General features: G+C 44.2%; 1 protein-coding gene across 2 annotated transcripts in view; it reads right to left on the bottom strand.

Annotated features, from left to right (window-relative positions):
* Positions 1-25,090, bottom strand: part of FOXK1 (forkhead box K1) — a 57,541-nt gene that overhangs the window by 10,378 nt on the left and 22,073 nt on the right. Inside the window, exons 2-8 of one of the 2 annotated variants that reach the window (XM_063343122.1) lie at positions 20,654-20,851; positions 9,964-10,120; positions 8,604-8,750; positions 6,655-6,848; positions 5,358-5,524; positions 4,377-4,658; positions 2,240-2,464 (exon numbers count right to left, since the gene is read on the bottom strand). In XM_063343122.1, the coding sequence (XP_063199192.1) occupies positions 2,240-2,464; positions 4,377-4,658; positions 5,358-5,524; positions 6,655-6,848; positions 8,604-8,750; positions 9,964-10,120; positions 20,654-20,851 (1,370 nt within the window). Of the gene's footprint in view, positions 1-2,239; positions 2,468-4,376; positions 4,659-5,357; positions 5,525-6,654; positions 6,849-8,603; positions 8,751-9,963; positions 10,121-20,653; positions 20,852-25,090 lie in introns of both variants that reach the window. The other variant, XM_063343121.1, reaches the window with a different exon arrangement.

A 25,090-nucleotide genomic window follows, 5' to 3' on the forward strand; every position in this document is an offset into this window, starting at 1 on the left:
GATGAAGTAGCACAAGTGTTTTGATATTCCACAAAACAAGAAAACAAACCAGTCAAATGCGATAATTGGCACGTATTCAAGTGTTGTTTTCAAGTCCACTTTGTAAGGCTTGCACAAAGCTGCGATTGTGGGAGGAGAGGGAGAGACACGGCTAGCAAGTTCACCAAACTGGTAATAACCCCTTTCATGGGAGAACTTCCTTCTTCCTATCTGTTGTCAAACAAGGCATTGGCAGCTAAGCATTCATCTCCAGAAGGGGAGGATCCATCCCCTGTTAAAATTACAGTACACCTCCTCTTTGAGAGGTCATTCTCTGGCCACCTACAGTCAGAACTTCTTGGAAGCTACAACATCTGTGTGCTTTGCCTTCAATTTAGAGGGCCCTCTTTAGCCCTGCTTGCACAGTAAGAACAGCCAGTCTGTTGGGAAACTAGATTACAATCCAAATATTGTGTGTACTGACATCTCACTTGTAAAATGGGCAGGAAAGAGCTTACCCCAGACGAACCAAACGTGTTCCCATCAGAACTGTGATCAGACCGTAGGAATTTCTGGCTCCCAATCTTGTATTCCAACACTGACAAAAAGCTCTCACCCTCCCATTAATAAAAGTGGTGAGAAAAAAAGACGATTTAAGTAGCAACTCTCCATAAAAATGTCTACAATTCCTAGTTCCAGACAGAGAATGTGCTTACACACTGGCTTTGGCATACAACACTGCTTGGAAAACAAAACACATGCAGTTTTTGGACTCTGCATCAATCAGAGAGGCAGCCAAAGGGGACTCAGGAGACAGCACATCCTCTGCCCTCCAGACTGATTTGCAAAGGATGGAATGACAGAACATTAGTGGTGTGCTCACTGCTAAATGCATCAAAAAGGAGCCCTAGGATAAATAAACAAAGCAAACAGAACAAAGGCCCTCAAAGCCCAGTAACTCCTACCAAGGCATGGGAAGGAGGCTGCAGAGCATCAAGAGGATGAAGGAAAAAACAGGGCAAGGATAAGGGCAGTCTCCAGTTACAGTTCAGTGACTTCGAGAACCTAAACCATGCGGTTAAGAGAAGCTAACTTCATTCAGACGAGAGTCAAGAGACCTGGGCTCTGTTTTGCCAACCAGAAAACTCACTACCACTTGCAAAAAAACTCAGATGCAACTGGAATATTTTCCAATTTGCCGAGAGAGCTAGAAAAGTTTCGGTGAGATTAGAGTATCTTAACATAAAACTGTTAAATAAAAACCTGTCTGATTCTCCATGAGACGAACGCTACTGTTGGGTAGCAGCAAGTCCACCTCTCTGATCTATTTCACATCGTAATAGCTTAGTTACGTAAAACCCTTATTGTTATCATTTTTTCATTCTTGCAATTCATTTGCAAGCCAGGCGATACTGTGAATAGACATGGCAGAAAATTGTGTAGAAACATTCCTATTTTTCTTCATGAAAGCTATCAAAATCCCACCAGTGTCCTTCATTTCGAACTCCCTGTAAGCACTGGTCTGGACAGCAGAGGTGCTTAGCATCTCATTGAAAAGGGCTGTAAGAAACCCGGATTTCCATCGCGTCGTCATCCTTAACTGGACAAAACCTGGAGGTGCTGAGCAAGCAGTAAGAGGAGGCTGCCAAGACATAGCTAGCATGGGATTTTAGAAGTCAGGCTTGACAAATGGCTGTAACACATCCCGCATATAAAAGAATCCTACATTCTTTCACCTGATGAAATAGATCTTATCCTTCTCAGGCTCTAAGACCTTAAGATGGGAAAGTATGTTATTTTCTTAATACTCTATGGAGCCATATTTCACAAGATCTAAAGAGCGCCATGGAAATTTCATTATTTGGCATGCTGAAAGCAAAGGCTGTCTGTCAGAGGAAAAGAAATGAAAAAAGAGGCTCAACACAAGAATCACTGACACTTTCAACAAGTAACCCTCAAAAGGTAGACACTGGAAGTAGTAATAAACGCATAGCCAAGGACAAAGGAAAGACACTAGACGTTTCAGACGCAATGGTAGATAGCAAAACTTTTCCACTAGGGGAAGGGAGCAGAGGTGGACAGGGAGATATCTACCACTGACATTTACAGCCACAAAAGTTGAGGAATTCACATACCTTTGCAATTGGACACATGGAATAACTTCATATATAACTAAGAAGTGAAAACCCTTACAGCCTTACGACCTAACTGCTAAGCTCAGAAAGCAATCAAAGACCAGAAAGTGACGAGAACAGCCTACCATAAGCGCTGCCAGTGATGCTGTTGGTGGGCACAGCATGTTTCCCGTTCTGAGTGACTGCGCGCACAGGAAGCTGATGCTGCCCAATGGTCACTGGAGCTGCCTGCTGAAGGATCGTGACCGTCTGTCCTGGAACACCCTGTGCCATTTGACTGGCGACTGTCTGAATAACACGGCTGGCTGTAGGTATCGTGGCAAATGCGATCGTTGGCTTTTCATCCATGCCTGCTTAAAAGTAGAACAGACAAAAATCATTTACTACCTTGGCTTAGGAGCAGGCTTTATTCTCATTAACATTTTAGCAGTGATACATACCCCAGCCTTACAAATGTGAAAATACCTCAGCACCGCAGAAGGTCAGGGATGAATATTTGAAACCACTAAAATATTCTCTATCGCACATATACTCTATTGCATATATACTCTATCAATATTTAGAATATTTTTCTTATAGCATAAGCCACTCGATTATAAACTTGACCCTTTGTCCTAAAAAGGCATCATCTCCCTTACTGGCACATTATAGCTGTGATATGGACAGCAATCACTGCAAATCTCATAGATTATTTTGTAATTAGAGGCGAATTGGCCTAACTCTCAATACCACACAGCAGGAGAAGGCATTAACATCTTTCACAATGCCTGGAGCCAAAAGTCTGCAACAGCTTGCTGTCAGGCCTGCACGTAGGTTGATTTACAAGGAGGTCTTCCCAAAATTGCAAGATTTTGCCAGCTACGGAAGTATAGGAAGAAAACATGAGGCAGGAAAACAAAATAAAAAAGGAAGGCTGCGTTCCTGCATCAAGATAACTGAAAGCACTCAACCACCGCTCTCGCAAGCGAGGGGTCAATTCAGCAGGTATGAAGAAATATGGGACAGCCTCCTGCTGGGCATGCAGGAGAGGACAGCCACCCTCTTCCAGGGGCTCTGTGGGTCTGAATGCGGAGCAGGTGGGCAGGAAGCACAAAAACTCATCAGTCCTGTAGGAAGAGAGGGCTTCTCTCATTTTAGCATTAGAAGACAACAAGTGTGGAGTTGGATGGGACACAAGCACTGAGCTGAGACCTGCAGGCAGGCTGATGGGAAGCAGGGAGAGAAAAGGCAAGGGAAGCTGGGAGATTAGGAAAGAAAATGGAGCAACCAGGAAAAACAAAGGGAAGGTAGAGACCATAAAAGGATAAGAGTGGGAATAAGAGAGGCACAAGTAGGGAAAGAACAAGTGACAGCAAGAACTAGTGAATGAAAGAAGGGAGCAGGTGACAGATAGGCAGCTGCAAATGCAAGTGCTTCAGGAACATGTATGGGATCCAGACAGGAATTTCTAGAGAATGTGAGTGAAACTCAAGCAGGATAACCAGAGCTGAACTAAAAATGGCAGTGGTCCTCCTATTGCTATAGGGGAAGGTTTTTGTCATTTTTTTCTTTCCCTTAGAGAAGAACCATTGCCCCACTGCCCACATAAAAGCAATCGGAGTAACTAGTCTTGCTGCTGGTCCAACACCCATCTATCTAGCAGCACCAAGCCCTTCTGAAATGGTGAGCAGACAAGGTGTTGTCTAGATCACAGCAAGAGAACGTTTAACTCACTAAATCCCCCAAGGCTGGAATTTCCAGCTTAGGAAAAAACGAGGCCTTTGATGTAACTGGTTTTTGAAGATTGCGCTAATGGGACACTGCCTGCCCTTTCAGAAGCACATGCTTTCTCTAGGAATCCAGGCCTGTGGAAAAGAAGGGCTCAATCATTTACTTACACAGCCCTCCTGAAGCAGAGAGTTTCAGCCTTTCCCAGGCCATCTCTTTGGCTAGAAAGAGCACACATTTCCATAGCACATCCAGCTGACCAATACACTGGCATGGCACTGATAATACAGTGGGGATAATACAAATATTTAAAGCACTGCATTTTTTTTCAGCTTCCAAAGTCTGTTAGGTTTGTTCCCCACAGGAGACAAGGGAGCACAGTTGTCCTGCTCACCGGTGGAGACATCAAATGGATGAACTCTTACTTGGTTTAAGTTTTACCTAGAGAAACATCTTTTAATAAGGGCTAAGCACCCGATGAGTGAAATGGTATTTGACCACCCACTTCCCCAGGCCTGCTCAAGACTTATTAAAGGAATAGCAAGGAAAAGCTACCTCTGTGGTCACCAGCTAAATCCAACACTGCTCCTGCAGCTTCATGAGCTCCTCCTGCTGTGCCCTGATTTGTGAGGATGTATCCGTTTGCAGAGTTTGCAGAGGAGGTCACAACTCGGACCATTGTAACAGTCGGAGCTTGTTGAACTACGTGAATTGCATGACATGAAGGCTGTTGAGAAGTCACTATTGATGCTGGCATGTACGCGACTGGTTTTGCCACCAGAGTAGATGGTCGGGGAGGAACAGCCATAATCACTGGCTGGGCACTGACTGGAGATCCTAAATGGAAAAGAGAAGCATGCATTAATAGGAGAGGCAAAAAGGCCTCTGCTCATTTCACCTATGCGCTTCTAATCTGCAATACTCAGTCCTTCAGCACTGGCAGGAGTAGGGAACAAAACATAAGGCTTCAAAAATACCACCTTCAATCTTTCCTAACTTACTAAAACCTTACGTGCCATCTGAGCACATTTCTGTGAACAAAACCCACCATAAGCATAAAAAAAATGAAGCTTCACTTAATGAGTTTTGCCTTCCAGCTTCACCAGGAACACTCTATACATCAGGCCAGTTACAGCACAGCTGACAAGCAGATACTCACCAGGGCTTAAATTACCAAGGCCCCGGCCACAGCACCGCAGAGCTCAGCGTGGCCAAGCTGATCTTATCCAGAAGGCCAGTAAATTAGCGCAAGTGAGCTACGCACTGTCATGGCTACTTTGCTGTCAGTTCTTTAGAGCCATCTAATTCAAGGTTAGCTCATGTGTTTCTACACACTCCTTCATCACCTGCCCCCTCATCCAAAGACTAGCAGGAAAAATGGTCTGAAGTTGCATATGCATCATCAGGCTCTAACAACAAAGTGGGAAGAGATCTAGATCCTCCTGTAACACACCGGCAGAAGCATCCCTGCTGCATCCTCAGGACGGCACTTGGTGCAAGTGAACGGTCACCCTCTGTGAAACAAGAGCTACTCACCAGGTGCACTCTGTGAATACCGATACTCCGGAACTGAGGCTAACTTTGACCCAAAGTCGTGATCGTGCGGAATGGGTGAGCCCTCCCGTGACAGGCACTCTGGAGTCTGTAGGCCACTAGAGTGAGGGGACAGCAGGCCAGGGTGAGTAGGGGAGGCAGGAGCACTCCTGAAACACCAGAACGTAGTGTTGGAAAGTGTAGATGCATTTCAACCACAAGACAGCAGCAGAGACCAAAAGTTATCTCCAGTATAGGATTCCCGAGGAGAAGTACAGCCTTTCTTCCACACTACCCACTACAGTCTTGCCGGGAAGAGTCAAAAGGTACACCGTAACCTCACAAATGCTCTAGCACCAAATACTGTCATATTATTCCTTGCTGGAGGAAACTGGAACCTTCAGAGTATGCTTTACATTTCATTTGAAGGCCCAGTGCTGACAAAGAAGCTGTTAAGTACCTCATATTCAGATCAGTTTATGACTTTAGGCCATTCTCAAGGATCTTTGTCAGTGTTTGAGAGAGACGGGGAGAGGAAGAGGAAGAAAGATGCAATGTAGATGCAAGCGTCTGGCCCTGCATATGCTTACAGAGTACTTGCTCCCCCTTGTCCCCACTGCCTCCCTCCCCAGCCGCTTGGTTCTTCAATGACGAACAAGATACAGAAGCTGATCAGTGAAAAAACCTCTCTTCCTGTTTCTCCCCCATTTTAAGAGACAGAAAAGAGGGGGTGTGGGAGGAATGTGACACGAAACTGCTCCAGCGAGTGTTGGATTGCAAATCTTATCCTAACAGCTACAGGGCTTGGAGAAAGCTGTCACTGCACACAGCTCTTTTGCAGTTACATCGCTGACTGGACCGGCTACAGAGAACATCCCCCATTGCTTCACTGCTGACAACCATGATCAACCTGATCTTCCCTATAGGAGAGTGTTTTAAATACCACAAAAGTTATTTCCACTACAATCTAAGCCACATTTAAACACAGCTTTCCTGAAATGAGAGATTGGCATCTGAAAACACTCACTCCAGTGATAACTGCTTTGAATTTCTTTGAAATGATGCCAAAAGAGATATATCATTTGATGCATTTTTGTAGTTTGGTTCTGGATTTTTTTTTTTTTTGGGTAAACACTTAATAAGTCACAATAATTTTCAGATTATGCCTCAGGACTATCTAACTGTATTACCTCTCAAACTATAAACTGAAGTAAAGTTTGCTCGCTGTACTTCAGGAGAAGTTTTTGTTTGTTTTTTTGGTAATGAGATTGGCAGAGAGATTAGAGGAAGCTGAAGTTACCTGGAGGAGAGAGGCCCAAAAGGTGTTCGGAAGCAGGACACTCCTCTTTGCCTTCGTTTTCTAAATGCTTGCTCTACTAGTTTGGCTTCAGAGGCAGGGTCAATCCGCCAAAAGGAGCCCTTTCCAGGCTCCTCCTGGGAGCGTGGGACTTTAATAAAGTAACGGTTCAAGGAGAGGTTGTGCCGAATGGAATTCTGCAGGAAGGAGAGGAATGAGATGATTATTTTGCCATGAGGAAGCACATAACAAAGACGAATGGGTTTTGCCACACAGCTTAGAAAAATAAAATCCACACCGTCAGAATCAGCGTTGAACACAGAAACAAGTCACTCAAGTCACACAGTTCCAAAGTCACGGGAGAGCTGCAAGAGAAAACCTGGGGAAACGTGTCAGATTTGCTGCTAACCATGCTGAAAGATGGGTTTGCTTGGCACTGCACCATCACTTAAATACATCTGGAGCCAGGCAGTGCAGAGACTTTTCTGTGGAAAGCAATGAAAGCAGATCTTTTGCTGAGGCACAGGGAAATCACTGTAAACCACATCAGAACTCTGTCAAAAGACGGGCTTTATTCTAGGCAAGCGGAAAAAATTGCCTGAGCCTGTGCTAACTGCTTACCTGCCAAACAATCACCGGGGTGCCCAAACATGCCCTGAAGGACACTGCACCTCATGTAATCATAATGCAAACCAGCCAACATGCCCTCAGACAGCTGTCTCTGAGAAGAATCCACTAGCTATGTGGCACTAGTCTAGCACTGCACGGCTCTCCAGACGTTGACAAAACTATGTACCCTTTTCATTGCAAAAGCCCACCTCGTACTGGGTGTAGTGCTGTCTTCTGGGCTTGGGGAAAGGCTCGGTAAGCCCAGGTGTGCACAAGCTCATTCCTCTTCCACTTTCAAAACAAAACGAGAGCTTTTGTAGATGAGCTCTTCACAAATAAAGCCTTACAATGCCACTGGTAGGGAAGGGGAAAAGGCAACTTCACCCTCCACTGAAATGCAGCTCTCTTTGAAGCAGGACGCAGCAACTGGTTCACAAAGCACGGTTCTGCCGAGCAGGTTAAGGCAGGAAGTGAATTCCACAACTAATTACAACTGCAGGGAAAAGCCAGGGAGGCAGAAATGTATTTATTCCAACTGTACTCAAAGTGCACCAAGCAGTACTGCTCCTGCCAGTTGAACACAATGAAATCAGCAGCTGCAAGAGTCTTTCCAGCTGCATTAGTGTATTATATTCAAATGACAACACCCGTTTCAGAGGTGTGATGCCAAGAAAAAGTCTGAATGCAGGTGGAGCTGAGGTTTCTGGAACTTTGAAAGCAGCCCTTGAGTGAACATTTAAGCTTGATTTAGCATGTGTTAACTACATCCAAACTCTCCGATGAAGCTGGTCAGATTTCCTTTAATACCACAAAGAAGGCACAGACTCGAAGTTCCCATTCTGAGATTCAAAACATGCAAACTGTGACTTAGGCAATGCAGTTGATAATCTGGGGAAACAAAACATCTGTGATGACTTAAAGTATTACTACGATTAAAAACTGGGACCTTAGTTTTAGGCTTGACATCTTCCGCTTGGGCAGATCATGCCAAAAAAGACAAGGTGAAGGATAAAGCAAAATTCAGGCAAGCATCTGGGCAGAGGAGTGTCTGATAGCAAGAATGTGGAAGAATAAAACCAAACAAATATGAAAGACACATGACTACGGAATTAAAAAGGTTTCAGAAACCAGCGAGCCCAATGGTAACACGCTACATCGCCCTAGAAAGTATTTCAAAAAACTAATCACCCACAAACAAACTAGTCAGCTTATGTTAAACAAATTCACTCTGGGAATAGTCAAAGCAGCTCTATTCCTAGTGCCCCAAATCTTTAATAAAAGCATTTCAAAGCAGATAAGCCCTGTCAAAGCAGTTTAAAAGCTTGTCAGTGTCAAGAACTCACCTGCCAGCCTTTGTCAGCAGTCCTGTAATATGGATAATGCTTGGTAATGTGGGCATAGATCCCACTTAGTGTTAATTGCCTGTCCTGTGCTGAAGATATAGCCTGCACAATTAGCTGAGCATAAGAATAGGGTGGCTTGGACTCATCCTAAGGAAAAAAAAAACACCAAAACAGAAATTTAGTTACTAACAAAGAATTTCTACGCTAGAGCGTACTAACAACCCAAGCTAAAAGAGGAAATTGGGCTGTAGTTTTACAAATGCTAAGAGAGCATAAGAGCAGCATCACCCTCTTCCCTTTCACTCCTGTTTTATCCATATTAAAGTATCTGCTTCCCTCTCCCCACAAACACACACAAAAAAGCTAACTTTAATCTGGTTCCGTTCACCCCTGAATTTACCACACGTGCTTATACCAGCACAGGAAAACAATCCAGGACAAGCAATTGGAAGCAAAGAGTTAGAGGGTGCAGGGTACGTTCACTGCTTTCAGTGTTCATGAAACCAAAGCCTTCAATTCTGCCCAGCTACGACTAAACTTTGTTAGAAAGGTTTCATGCAAGTATGCTACCAGCTCTCCTCCCAGCAACAAGCCCAATATGAAACTTGATCCTGTTCCTTCCCCTCTCCAGCAGGATTTGTTTCATTCTAGGAACTTTAATTTGTTTGCCAGATCTCATATTCCCAGCTCTTCATATTACTCCACCAAGAACAGCCCTTCCTGTCTCAAGGGAGAATTCAACCTACAAAAAAAGCCATTTAGTATTGTGTTCCTCCACCCAATCCCAAATCAGGTGGTTTTGGATCTAGACCTTTAACTTTGATCTGAAGATCAGCTCACCAAAATTAAATTTTATCATTATAACCAAGTTATTTTTTAATCTAAATTCCACTTGCTACTCTCCTCATTTAACACTCGCTTGACAGGCCTTTGTTTTAAAGTCAGACTACAGATTTCTCATGGCAAGGATCTGGTTTCTACCCCTGCTTCCCCTTTCTCCAACGGTGTTTTGCAAAATAGTATTAATTAACAGGAGAAAACAAGACTCCAAATTTTAATGCACCTCTTCTTTATGGGTTCTTGATTTAACAAACAAGCAGAAAAATTCTGCTCACTTAACGCTTTTAGTGAATGACTTGAATACATTTTGGGTAGCTAAGCAAGCAGATTTGTCTTCTACCGCTAATAAGATGCTGGTTTTAAGGCATGGTCTCAAAATCCTGGAAAACACTGCATACGGCGCCCTTACGGCCAGGGTATTCTTACACCCCTTTTAACTAAATCCAGCACTTGTGATAAACTGCCAGGTCTTAATAAGCCTCCCAACGAGCACTGCTGGGTAAGTAATGTTTCTCTGAACCTTTGGGCTGTCCCCGCCAGATGCATCTGCCTGCTGTTCTGATGCTGCTTTTGCAGCATACTCTGCTGCCAGCTGCAGATCCGAGGTAATATTGTGAACAAAACGATATCCTGAGGATCCAGCACCACGCGGACTGGCCGGGCAAGAGTTGGGAACACTGGAGAGGCAAAAAAGAAATACAGTTATTCGTTACTTCATTTATTAACAAGACACATAGTTCTTATTCTCTAAGGTACAGTAAAGCTCCCAGGTCACTGAGAAGCAGAAATGCATTGGACTTATTTTTGCCCCTGCGGCTTACCCAAAGCCCAGACAGATTGAGAAAAAAACCATCAGAGATAAAATTGGAATTTCTACAAAATCCTGACACCCCTCCCACTTTCCACAATCGCAAGACAGTAAAATCTCAAAGTATTAAACAGCTCCTCTGTGATTAGAGAAGCACGTAAAACAACACACACTGTGTCTGGGATGAATACTTAACTAAATAAATAGCCTGCTGTTGTAACTTGTGAATGAATGAACAACGCCCCACTCTCCTTATAACACAGGTAATACTTAATTAATCCTTTTAACAGATACAGGTTACGTTCTTTTACAGTGCCATGGTTAAAGCACCCAGTGCAGGCATCTGCCATGAGGGTCCCTTTCTATCCCAACACCCGAGCTTCAGAAGATCATACCCTGACCAGTGTCACACAGTTAGAGACAGGGATTTCCTTGACTCACCAGCACACAAACGCAGCTACCAAAAGGGAGCTGCCATCACTAGCATACCACACAGAATGCAGCTCATCAGCTCTGGCTGGCATGGGGAAAAAGACACGTTTAGAGTCCCAGGGCCACCACAAGATGGCATTACAGGCACAAGCACTGAGCAGGAAACCCATGCTAAAGCTGATTAAAAGCTACAAACAAATAAAAGGTCGCTATAATTTGCAGCACCACTCAGGCACACAGAAGCGAGTGCTACAAGATGGGAACTAATCAGAAAGGCTTGTCTAGGGATCACACATCCTTGATTTGCGGGGTCGGGAAGACGGGAGGAGAGGGATGAGTCTGGGAATCTGAAGTTCCCTTTTTCTGTCTCTGCTCAGCGTTGAGGGGTGCAAGGTCAGAGCGGCATGAGGCAGAGCCAAATCCCAGGATTACATATGTCTTATGTGAGAGCAGAGAAACAGTGAACAAGAAAACAAAACAATACACAGAAGATTCACACAGCCAAACATCAGTTCAAATGGTACGAAGATGCAAATGGAAGCCCACAGCTGGGAACCAGAATTCAGTAGAACTGGCATAAACAATCCCCCGACCAGTTGAATGCCCGATGGCAGTGCTAACCCTGACACAAATAAACGCAGTAACCGACACTCATCTAAATGCTGCACCAAAGAACACAGAGCACAGTCCCTTCCTCAAAAAGACGATGGTCTAAATAGCTTCCCCCGCACGCATGTGCACACGCAGACGGAGAGGAAATAGTGAGACAAGCCTTGTTTGCTCAATGGGCAATACCTTCAGCGCGCAAGCCATCTGACAGCATAAGGAATGACCGTTTCCTACCGCAGTCCCGCCTGTAAACTGAGAAGTGCTGCTTCTCCTTGTGGCTGTCTTTGCAAATGGCTGCAGTGCTGAGCTCAGCACAACCCGGACTGGTTTCTTTTAAAAGTGAATTACAGGATGGGGGGGCCGGGGCAGAGGGGAAAAGGCAACAGAAATACCCAGCCACAACAAACCCTTGCAATCGGAAACCCAAGCTCAGCCATCTCCCATAGACCAGCCACGCAAAGTGTTGCTCAGTGCTTGCTCATATTTTCCGCACCCACCGACAGTCCTTTGCATTAATGGGTGATGCTATTTAGAGGCGCAGCAGGAGGTGAAGCTTTCAGGAGGTGCAAGGTATATAACGTTGGTAAGCCCATACCTATAAAACTCCCTTTGCCAGAGATAGAGGCATTTCTTACCTAGTCTTTCAAAAAGCAGAGACCTGTTTGTACAGGAAAATGAATCAAAGTTCGCTATTCCACGCTTTGAGCCTGCTTGGGAAATGGATAATGCTAAACCACAGAAGACACTCTTGATGTCTTACTGTTCACATGGGGAGCTGCTGTGAATTTAATTATTCCATTGTCATTTTTCAATAGCTTCTCCACATACGCACTTCTTATAATGTGTAGATAATTACAAATTAAAGCCATTTTCATACATGAAACAATGACAAACCAAAAACACAGCAGTTTTATCTTTGTGTTTGGCACCCGAGCAATTATTGTAACGCATGGACTAGGAATGGAATAGGATGAAATAGAGTTTTCTGATTTTATTCTTCGTCTGCAGAAATGCATGAACAGCAAACCACAGAGACAGCAGCCAAAATGCAGGTCAAAGATACGGACGAGAGAAAAGTTATCCAGTTAATCCATGCTCTGCACAGAGCTGTATTTTTTTGGTTTGTTTTTGGTTTTTAACAAATGAATTAATTAATTAATTAGCATGGCCTCAAAGATTGTTCCATCCAGTTCAGATACAAGAATTGATTTGATTCTTCAAGACCAGCAGAACAAGTAGCCCAGTTTTTGCTGTTCAAATTTTAGCTTCTGAGGCTGATAATGAGTTTTAAGTACCATCTCTTGCCTTTATTTTTTTTTTTTTTTTTTTTTTTTTTTTACAAACAAACAAACAAACAAAAAGGCACAAATCCTTATCCTGCAGGGCTGTGATTCTCTTGAGTGCCGACAAAGCTCCTCCAACCTCAAGTGCTGTTAACTTTTAGAAAAGCCGGTCTCTCCCAGCAGATAGTCACTGAAGAACGTGACAGCCCCCTAAAGCAGCAGCTGCCCCGTGGGACAGCCACAGCAGTAGCTGAAGATTTGGAAGAGGTATTATTCTTCTACCAACATGGAGCACTTCTGCGCAGGCAGACCTCCTTCCTTTCAGCCTGGATCAATGATCAAATCAAGAGATGTGGGTGCAGAACAAACACCATGAACTTTTAGCTGCTCCCTGTGAAGAGACAGGCTAAAATGTGCTGCGAAGTGTCCAAGCTCTCAGTCAATCATCAGAGCGCTCTTCAGAGGGAAGGGAGAAAGAGCTGACTACTGGGAAAAACAAGGAGGTACAATCTGTTCCCCCCCCCCAACATGGGACGGGAGGAGTGAAGAAACAGTTTTACTAAAAATACCCCTCTGAGGGTTAAGTTAAAATTAAACATTAGTGCAGTCAAAAGAAAACAAGCAAACACAATGCAGTGACATCAGTTTCCTGTAGTTCCTGGAATTCTCCTCGCCATGCAGAGCCGGGGGCTGGCCGGGGACGCTTGCACTCACACCCCCCTTAAAAATATTACGGAACAAAAAGACATTTCCCTACAAACACTTGTTTGTGCTATAAAACAAAAATCAAGAGTGCAGACAGTGATTACGATTTGTTAGATACTAATATTGCATCAATACTCGGGAGATAACTTGATCCATTTTGATACTATAACCTTTTACTGAGAAAAGCACAGCTAGGTCTGCAATTTCACCCAGCTCTTGGTCATCCTAACTTACTGCTGTGATCCGTGCTTACTGTCCATGCAGGCAATCTCAGCTTACAAGGAATCCAAGCTAATTTGGGTTAAGCTTGACTGTTATGGAAGAGAGCATTCTGCAGAGGAAGCAAGTGTTCTATACCATTGAAAAACACACAGAGCACGTAAGGAAACCAGCTGCAGTTACCTACAGTCTCAATCCTGCGGCACCACGGTTAATGCCGCAAGTCCCAGAGATCTTGGATATCCACTGAGGATTCAGCATCTCAACTTGAAACACTGACTGCAGGCAGCCATTGAGCCACAGTTCCCCAAATACCACACTGAGACTCAGCTTTAGAATCAGACTACAACCACGTGCTGAATCACGTCGGTCCTTTGCAGCACATTTTCCATTTAATACTTAACCCTGCTTTGGCTGGAAGGCCAGAAAGGTGAGGGCTGAACGCAACGCCTGTAATACACTCACCGTGTAATGAGCAGAAAGCCTTTTAAACACAGGGCTTACTTCTGGCTATTGAGAACGTAAGAGGTCTTGTAGCATCACGATTCACTTTCAACTCCTGCCAACAAGAACCTAGCCTCTCCAGTTCACAGCACTTTCTAGCAACAATTAAGTCTTTCAATGCCAGCTATTGGGGATGTACATCTTACTGCATTTCTGCTGGAATGTCCAAGATCAGTTTGCTTCAACTGAAGAATCAGAGTGCAAAAATAGGATGGACCACCATGTGCATGGTGTGTCCACGGCCAGGACACTGTGTGTTGCTCTTCTCATTTCAAAAAAAGAAGGATAGAGCAGATCCAGAGAAGGTACTGATGGGGGTAACCAGGATGATCAGAAATAAGGAACGGATTTCATACAGGAAACAAATAGTTTAAGACTATTTGTCTTAAGGTGCAAGGTGACAGAGCCTATAAAAATAAAGGCAAGAGAAGGTGTTCAGCTCCTGGCCTCTTCCAATAAGGGAACTAGTGAACACAAAACAAAAGTCAGCGGCATGTCCAAAACAAGACAAAGTGTTTCTATGTTTGTAGTTACACTATGGAACGACACACTGTAAGACAGGGCTGATGCTCAAAGTCTGTGTGAATGCAAAAGGCCGTTATACAAGTTCTTGGGGAAAGGAGGAAGACAAGGAATCCATCAGGGGCTTTATTGTACAGATGGTCAGGAAGTCCCTGCTCTGAGGCAGCCTCTGATCCAAGAAAATGGTGGAGGCAGACTGCACGTTAGTTAGCATTACTTTATATTTTCTGTGTTCATATACTACCCCAAAGACACCTGTCTGAGGCAGAATATGGGGCTAGAGGGGTCTGTTGCCTGAGCGCATACAGCGATTCTTATGTAAAAATCTCCAGACTCTCTCAATACCAGCCACATTTTACAGACTGGGAGAAGAAATATAAAAACGAAGCAACAAGTGGTTAAATGATTTATTTATGGTCATATTACAAGCCTATGAACAAACTGGGAACAGGAACACTCACAGACTCCAGTGCCAATTTCCCCAGAAGGAGAAGCAGGACGAGAACGCGGGAAAGCTGCCCTATCACTTAATTTCATTCGTTTCTGCAAGAAAGATATCTGTAGGGATCAAGCTATAGAGGCTCAAATTAAGCCAGGTATATGGAATGGATAAAGCCCCTACCCTCTCCATGCGAAAGAGGAAAGATTACCTGGGATCCCACATAAAATTCTTCACCTGACTTGGAATCTGCATTACTAAAGAGGAAAAACCCCATCTCTTCCACGTTGCGGTTTAGGAAATGGTATGCACATGGGCAGGGCCTTTGAAAAATGCCTAAGTGCACTTTTGCGAAGGGGGTACAAAAGACATAGCAGTGATAAGAGCTACAACCTTGGCCACACTGCTGATATACAGACTCCTGTCCAAGTAGGCAATTCTTTTAAGCCCCTATTGAGTAAAAAGGAAGAACCCCTGTTTCTTAACAAAATCTTCCCCAGTCTTCTCTTAAAATGCACGCTGGAGGTGCGTTGCCCTGCACACAGTAACTATGGTTAGAAAAATGCCACAAACCTCAGAATACCCCTATATTTCATTTCGCGAGCCTGCAAAAAGGGGCACCAAAAAATACAGGGACGCTTTTTACATGCAATAAGCAAGAATCAGGTCAAAGTACAGCACTCTGGCTTGCGAAACGGGCATTTCCCCGATACACCAATCAGCAATAATGGGTGAGAATCCTCTGCCGCTCGCTCCTTCCCCAGCCTAGCCCAAAAAACATAACTCAAAGAAAGGCAAGTCCTTGCACGTTGCGTGTTTCAGACGGGTTTCAGAAACAATCACAAGTGGTGAGGCTGCCAAACCAAGCCAGATTTTGATGTGAAAGGAGAAATCTGAGAGCTACCCTGCCTACTTAATGCTGAAGAAAAACAAAGCTGTCGAACAAGCCACAGCGAGAGAAAGTCAGCTCTCCGCAAAAGTTGAAGTTCTTATTACTTGTCTCTGCTCCAGTGGTTCCCCTCTTCGAAAGGAAGTGAGCTTACTCCGACCGTGGACTCGGTGAACGTTTTATGCTGATCAGGGGAAGAGGAAGTGCTTGTGTAGCTGGTGACATCTGCAACCTTTCCTCCAGCACATGGCTTGGCACAGCTCCTCTAGCACATGGTCCATTATCTGAATTAAACATGCGTAGGAACTCCCAAGCCCAGTATAGATTGTTGCTTTTCTTACACGATGCATATGCATCACACTAGTTGGCTTGTGGTTTGGAGACAAGGGTGATTAAAAATAATCACCGGTCTGTCCAATTGTGGGAGTCACCTGAGCTGTATATTCTGCCCGAATGCAGGAAGTAATGGATAACCAAGACAATGCAAAAGAGCCTGGAAAAAACCTGCCTCGGAGCTTTTCACCGGCTTTTCAGCTAGACGGCTAATAGTGCTATAGGAAGAAGGAAAGCCTGAATGAAATGGAGCAGACAATATTTATGCATCCTGTTCCAGTGAGGGAATGCAGCCACCGAAGTCAGGGTTCATTCAGCTTCCCACTACATCCCTTAGAGGAAACGTGGAAATTCAACATTAAATCCTGAGTGTTCTGAAACGGTGTTGTACAGCTGTCCTCAAGTCTTAATTAGAAAGCACTCCCTTTTTCCTAGCCAAGCCTGAATCAAAGCACAGCCAGCATTTGCACGCCTACTATAACGTGGCTCACACGCACTCTTCTGTTATGCTTTACGGAATGAGAGCTCAATACATAATTTATCTACTTCACGCTCTTGGAAAGTAGTAATTACACTATACATGCATAAAAATCAGACAGTGTATTTAAATGACGTCTTAAAGGCCACAAAACAAGTTGGTGGCTAAGCCAAGACAACTGCAGTTCCTGGAGTGCAGGCCTCTGAGTAATCCGCTATCAGAACATGCAACGTGTTACTGAGCTAATTTTGCTTAGCAAAAATATGGGAAAAAAGGAAATAAGGTTTAAAATATATAGCTTCTGAAACCATGGCAATTCAGCTTACATCTTCTGGTTTAGTAATCAAGCTTATAAAACAAAAGATGCAGAAGGATACCAGCTGATCTTCCATTATTCACGCCACTAACTTCATTATAAAATAGGTATTGACCCTTCTAACAATGGCCGAACATGGGCAGGCTCGTTAAGTACTAACAATTCTCTAAAACACAAATTTGGGTCCACACACAAATATGAACCAGTTTCACAGCACAGAACCTCAGCAGACGCTTTTCAAGCAGTGGTTCTCACAGGGCTCTAAGGGCTTTTCCTCCTACACGTGAAAGAATTTTTATACCGATAAAGACTGTGGATGTGAGCTAACTACCCATGCCCTTTCAGTGAAAAAACAAACAAGTACAAGACAAAGTGTTCAAGCCCACAGTGATTCTGCTCCAGAGATAAGCCAGAAGTAGCAGCTGTAAAATATGAATAACGATACTGACCTCTGTAGTACAGCAGCTGATATTTCTTTACTGTAGCTTTTTAGAAAATATACATCAGTGAGAACATAATTGCTGTTTAGAATAGGGAAGCACGTAGAGAGAAATAATTTCATTTTCATAAATACTAAAAAACCCAACCCTGAGGGGCAGTGCCAGAGCGAGATGCTATTTGGAAAACAGAGCTAAGATACTAATACAGGGTCATTAACAGCAAGTGGATGATAATAAAAGGAAAACTAAAACTCCCAACTCAGCATGACCTTGAGACCAGGAATAGGCTCCTACATCACACCTTGTCTCTGTGCAACTGTTTATAACCCAAACACAAGCCACTCTGGGGACTAGATTACAGCACATATACAGAGTCACATTCATGGAGGTATCACGGATTTTCCAGCAAAACCAGGCAAAGCTAAGTCTTTGCAGCACAGGTGAGGAACTTCACGTCACCAGTAAGGATGTCACCCAAAGAGGATCCTCCAAGTGCAAGCTGCATAACCTTAAAGCCACGTACCAAAAGATCGTCCCTTAACTCCTGAAATCGTGAATCAGTTCTATCTCTCAACAGGCCCAGCTGAATTTAACCAAACTACACATGTTTTTCACACAGCTTTTCGATGCCTTGAATCTGCTGAGAAAAGATTTGGTGCTGCTCTGCCCTTTCTTATGTTGTGTAAAACGGACAGGCTGCTTCTACCAATTTCTTAGAACCACAGTGGCCTTTTCCTTTTTGGAACACGCAAGTCTGACTTTTTTAAAAGGAATTTTGAACTCAAAGCAGGAAGAAATAAGCCATGCCTATGTGTAAGCCTCACAGCATGCTGCCAACCAACATTTTCCCTTAAAGCTGTACAACAGCATTGAAAACCCATCTACAAACGGCCCCTCCTGGAGATAAACCACCTAGCTAAGAAAACAGTGGACACATTTCTCCCTAGGAGTAAGCAGGAATCTTGCTTTGCAAAGCTGCTGAGGGTGGCGGGTTTGGTTTTGTTTAACTAAAACTCATTCCCTCTCTAGGCGGTGCAGTTCACAGAGGGAAAATAAATAGGCTGAGAAAAAAAAAAAACCCAGAAGCTTGCAGGGGGGAACCTGCAGGGAACCAAGCTGCAATGTAAACAGGGAGGCAGAGCAGGGCTGGGGGTCAGGAGGGCAGGGCTGGAGCTGGCGGTGGGAGCGCAGGTACGGCCCCTGCCCCGCAGTGGGGCGGAGGCAGGAAAAGGGGGCCAGGAGCCACTTTTCCAAAAAGGAAATTTCACCCTGCCCAGGATTTCCAAACTGCAATAATTTTCCACGGGCCAATCAGGGAGGAGCGAGGCAAACGCACCAAATTAGGAAAGTAAATACTGGAAGGGGGAGAGGAAGGAGGAGGAGGAGGAGAGCCCAGCTCATGCAACCACCTCCCAAAGGCACCGATGGGAGAGGGGTGTGGGTCCCATGCTGAGCCCCTGCCAGCCCTCCCGGACCTGCCCTCGGCAAAGGGGAGAGGACACTGTGCCAGCCTCACCCACCACTGTGAAGCCACCAAGATAGCAGAGAGCTGCCTGGAAAGCCAGATGGCCACAACGCATAGCTACACGCGCCCTAAAGAGCATTCCCTTTCTCAGCCAGAAACACCCAAATCACTCCCTAAAGCATGGCCCGCAGGGTATGAGAGCTTCGAGACCCTGTGGAGGGAGAGGGGAAGGTCGAAGGGGCTGAGCAGGGATGTTTACAAATGTGTCAGCCCCTCCTCTGTAAGAGGAACTCGGAAACGAAAGGGGTTTGGCAAGTGAAACCTCAGATGTCTTTTGAGGTTTTCTGAAGACTTGGCTGGATTAGCTTCTGCTCAAGACAAACGGATGCAATCATTAATCATCCTTAGTAAACACTCCGTTAGGGGCCGAGCACAATTCAACACTACTATTTCCACTTTCTCCTTATGCAAAAGAAACATTCTCGGGGAGTCAAATATCAGTTGCAGGCATATGCCAGAGTCAAAAGATACAGCCTCTGTTAGTAACACAAACCACACTGTGCTGCTTTGCGCAAGATGACTGAATGGAAACTAACTACCATATGTTGGCAAAGAAACCATCCCCCTCCCCTCCCAGCAACAAGCTTCATCTAAAAAGAGAAGGTTAAATATAAACTAAAAGCAGTGCCTGAACAGAGGACTAAAACCACAGCTACCTCCAGCCCCCTCTTTCTAGAATATCTGCACTGCACATCTGTGCAGCTCTGCAAGACCGGGGGAAAAACCCAAACAAGCAAGCGCCTCCAGATCTATGCAAAACCAAACTGGCTTCACTGTGACACTGAAGCCGTTCTCAGCCATGTAAATTTGAATACTACTCACTGAATTAGCGCTAACTGTCAGAAGATGTTTGGGTATTATACCTTTTTACAAACGTACAGACAAGAAAACAAACCAAAGGCTATTACTGTTACCAGGTACACTATTGCTACACTGAGGCACGTTTTAAAACTCTAATGCATCATCCTATACCACGAGACTACTTCACTTTATAAAATTTATTATACTTCAATAACAGCTTTAATGTAAAAAGAGATTACACTGCAACTCCGTAACATCAACTCTTTACTGAGAAGAAAGAAAATATTCCAGACAGTAACTTGATGTGCAGGTTATTTGTACTGCACATTCATGAATCAGATAATTTACAAAACAGGATACTCGCACAGATGTACATTCAGATTGCTACAGCCCCTCAGTACACGGTCAGCATCCTACCCTCATTTCCTTCTATTCCCAGGAAACCACGTGCCAATGGCCACCCTTGTCCCTAACTTCAGATAACACCGGCACCACCCAGCAACAACAGAATATTATTGAGATAAAAATAAAACAGGCAGTCCTAACATAGAAAATATTTACCTGCTTTCTTTTCTCCATGCTCTTGATAGATATTTCTAATTCCACTGCCAAAGATAGACTAGTAACTCTATAGTTATAGAGTTATATATATAGTTATAGTCAAACTAATACTCAAGTTCCCCCCCCGAATCCTTTGAGCTCTTAAACAAAACCCTTCTGCCTTACTTCCAGCTACCATAACACTGATCTTATCAGTCTTCCATCATTCTGAACATGAGATATTTAACTAGTTATTTTTAAGACGGCATGTCATGCACCATATATACCGAACAAAACAGGGCTGACAGACTGGTGTCGGAGAACATGGAGTTTCCAGAAAGCAGACTTTGGATAGTTAACGTCTTACCTGATAGTGCCTGTGGGGGACGGGAGGGGACTGACCACGCTCCGGAGATCCGGCTCCGGGATGTGGATCTTCAGAGGCGATATTTGAGGGTAAAGTGGCCGAAGGGGAGGCGATGAGGCTTCCTCTTTTGCTTCCTCTTTATGGTATAAAGATGTGAACTGGATCTTTATAACCGTGCTAGGGAATCGGAAAGTACATCTGTAAGGAAAAGAAAGGGAAAGTCAGTTTCATACATAGTACTAAACATAGTTAAGTGTTCTTGTATGCAATTGGCGAGTCATTAATTCATTCATAACATAGCCCACCATTCTCTGTCACATCTTTCTGTCCAGTGTCCTGGGCAGAATTACTGATCATTTATAAATCCCTGTAAATGTATCATATTGTATCATGTATCCCTTCCAGATTAGATGCAGGCTGAAGGTTTGGGTAAGTCGAGTGATTTCCCCAAGGCCATGTATTCATTCAATGACTAACCAAGATGCAGAACTATACTGACAAACTCTTGGGTTCCTGCTATACCAAGGATTAGGATTTACCTTTTATTAGTTGCATGCACATAACTCAGGAAGATATAAGTTACTAGAAACTATCAAACCACAAGCAACATGGACCAAAGAGCCATAAAATCCAGACAGAGCAACAAACAGCCTCCAGGTAAGACCAGTCAGCACTATTTAAAGACTGGCCTCTACATATTGTATAACTAATACCCATTTATATCTCTGCACATGATGTTAAAGGACATGAGGTCTAGCAGGTTTCAGATTAGAATACATTCATTTAGAAGCGCCTCCCTTTAGACAGCATGGGTTATAGCTGACAGGGCCCCTGCAAGCCTACAGGGCCTCATTTCTTCTCTAAATAACACTTCTTTCCAATTGTTATTTAGGGAAAAAAAAAATAATCCCACATCTACAAGTGTAGCCTTCAGGAGATGCTGGGAAATTCAAAAGGAAATAAGCACTGACATTTTCCATATTTGAACAGAAAGCTTTCTAATTTATAGTGTCTACAATAGGCACAGGGCTGTAAGAGCGAGTGTTCTGCAATTCTTCTCATTGCGCTTTAATTAGACAATAATGTGCAATCAATACAAGCTTTCCAGGGATCATTTCACTGATAGTAAGGTTAAAGCAGCAGGAAATAAAAACCAGGTTTCACCGTGGGAAAGGCCAGCAGAGCACAGTAATTGTGCTGCCTTCCAGCATCTTGCCTGTAGAAGGAAATGAAGGGACTCGGGCAGTGTCGTTCCAGCAGTAAGTGCCGGTGTAGGCTGAATGTAATTCTTTTAACCACCGTGTTATTGAATCCTGCCAGGCGGCAGGCAAGTAAATATGTATTTGTGACCACCTTATCTTAATGCCGCTATCGATAGAAATGCAGAGAAACATCCTATCACAGCTCTAAAGACATACTCCCTTGCTCTTGATTCTTCCCGCATAAGCTAGTTCTGCTGCAAGGTAGCGTTCAGAAACCTGCCGTGAAGAATGCAAAATTATCATTCAGGCATGGGAAGCTCATTCCCATCTCCCACCTCACCTCTCAAATGAGCTGGCTCAGCATTTAGCGGCTTGGACTCACAACGGCTCTGCAACATACAGCCGGAGTTTGCATTGCATTTCATTCACTTCAGAGGTCCTGCCACCTGCACTCATTAATGCATTAAATAAGAACATCGTTGCTGGCAATGCAGCCTAATTGCGTTTATCTAACCCTTCTAAACATGGGTCCCTGCAGACTCAATCCAAATGCACAATTCAAAATAGCAGAGTGTCCGTGCCTTGCAATGCCTGCCGGCAGCAGGCACGCAGCTTACCGAGACGAACCTGAAACAAGGCCGTTGAACCGCTACCCTGGATTTTAAGCTTTCACACTGCTACATAGATTTGCTCATAGAAAAAAGCAGAGAATGCACAATTTTGCACCGAGCATCACATGGACTAAGGATCAATACCAGTATGAGCAAAGCCTCATCATTTCTCAAGCCCTTACTGGGGAAAAGCCGAGCTTTCTTTCACAGGGGGATGGAACTCCCTGCTGTAACAGTAGGTGCTCAGCATTTTTCAACATTTGAGTCGAGGACAAATCAGTCCTTGTTTAACGGCGTTCAATGCAATCCCAACCTGCTGCTGATCTCAACAGCCCTGGCTGCACAGAGCCCCGAGGCAGTTTTGCGGCACCGTTGAGGCCAGAAGATCCCCACTGTAGCTTCATACCAGTAAGGAGCTCTGTCCCATTGCCATTAAGTCTTCCTTTTCAGAAGGACCCAGTAATTCAAGATCCACATCTCCTACACGTTACTGCTTCCAGGTGATGGTGCAACTAACTCCTCAGCTCTATCTGATGCTGTAAAGATAAGAAGCTTATACCAGCACCCAAAACACTGTAAGGCAGAACCATCAGTCTGCGAGCATGGGCAATTTTAACAAAATCTGCTACTTTTCCAAAAACATGAGTCAACCTGAAATATGAAGTCTAAACTAACACAGTAAATGTGGGCTGAAAAGGCCCGTTTAACATTGCTTTTCCTTGAGAGCCTCCCCAAAGCTATCCCCTTCAGCCACGGGACTTACCCGCAATCTCAGACTGCAAGAAGGGAAGAGAATCAGAAAGGCTGGGCTGACTACACAAGCAAACCATTTGTTGTCTGCTGTGATTTCATTTTTAGAAAGACAGGCTTCCCAAGCCCCTGAAACAGAACCCAGGACATACAACTAGCTTTTACACATTACGCTGGCTAGCACGTACATGGCCGTTTCGCTAGGAGCCAGTCCCAGAAAAATCAGAGTGGATATATGCAAGGGTGCTCACAGTCTGTCCCAGCTTCCAGTATTGACACAGCCCGCAAAGCCGGGGTGGGGGTAATTTATCCAAATTGATAATTTTACTGCTGTAAAAACCTGGGACCCAAGAAATGGAAATACAATGGAAAATAGATGGTAAATTCCTGCAGGACTCCTCCCCTCCCTCAGGGATGAGAAGGTGCCTGGATTTAACACTATTGTTCCCGTCCCTATCACAACTACCACACTAATGCCACTGCTTCAAATCAGCACACACGCACTAATACTGGGGCACTGTGTCAAGGAGAAATCAGAAAAAGCATTTCTGAATCATCTTGTCACAGGAAGATCACTTTTCATTACACTGAAGCTGAATGCAGTTTTAATGAGCTTTTTCTAATTGTTCCCTTAATTAACCTCCTTCCGACCAAAAGAGGATAAACTCAAATTACATCAGGTAGTCCTGTTTAGGAGCGAGGCCCATGAGTGCAGGATTTAAGCATGTGAGAATTGCACTTCTACAGAAGACAGACAGCCCAAGCTGTACTGAGCATGCGTTCCTTAAGATTCCTGTATATATTTCAAGTTATTTAAACTGAGTGATAGCGTTTGATTCATGTTGCATGATTCCTATCAAAGATGCAAAGCAATTACTACTACTGCTTAACAGTTCCATCATGAGAGAAAGATCAATCTGAAAGCACAGATTAGACTCAACATAAAAAGCATAATAAAGTTAACTGGTATTTCCAAGGGTGCCCAAGGGACGACTCTTAAGCACCTCTGAAATTTCCAGCTGATTACAAGGGGTAAATTAATGGTCTGCAGAATTTCTTGATCTTGTTACAGACAGGAAGCAACCTGCTTCAATGAAAGAACCGCCGAGTTTTACCTGATAACCTGCTACAGAGAGGTACATCCTGCAATCCCTGGCCATAAACCCCATAAATATTGTACTCATACCCAGTTGCAGCATGTTGCATACATCTCAATTCCTTGTGGGAAAGGATTCCTATTTCTCTAGGATGCCTTGCAAGGCAGAGGGAATAGAAAGTTTTTTTATAGCTTGTGTTCAAACCGAAAACACACGCACAGGCCCCCCAACCTCCATAAACTGCATAGAAACAATTCTTGCCTTATGAGATTACAGGCAGGAGAAAGTCAAAGAAAATGGATTGCTGGCTCCCTGCTGCATGCTCCAGCTCAGACTCCACAGCGCTCGCTGAATGCGTGCTGTATATACACCCGAGACCAAGGGGAGGAGGAGGAGTGCACATGCCACACATGGTTACAGTGATATGAAAGACGTTGCTAGAAGTTTTGTTTGCTTGTTGGTTTGTTTTAAATAAGACACGTTTTCCAAAAATTTCCTGGACGAGCTCCTCACGCTGACAACACAGCGCCCATGCTATTAGGCATCCTTCCCTGTGGTGAACCAGTGACAGTGACCACAAGCATTTCATCTACGTAAGGTCTGCAAATAAATGGCTAGGGAACACTAGACTTTACATGAACAGTCACCCTCAAAGCAGACTTCAGGAAAGACGGTTAGGTAAAAAACCTAACCAAACGACTCCATACCCTGTGTGACTATAAAAAGCAGACATACTCTCCCACTCCTCAAAGCACCTTTTACTCACGGATGCAAAGG

Source organism: Chroicocephalus ridibundus, chromosome 8 (assembly GCF_963924245.1).
Source record: "Chroicocephalus ridibundus chromosome 8, bChrRid1.1, whole genome shotgun sequence".
Taxonomy (NCBI): Eukaryota; Metazoa; Chordata; class Aves; order Charadriiformes; family Laridae; genus Chroicocephalus; species Chroicocephalus ridibundus.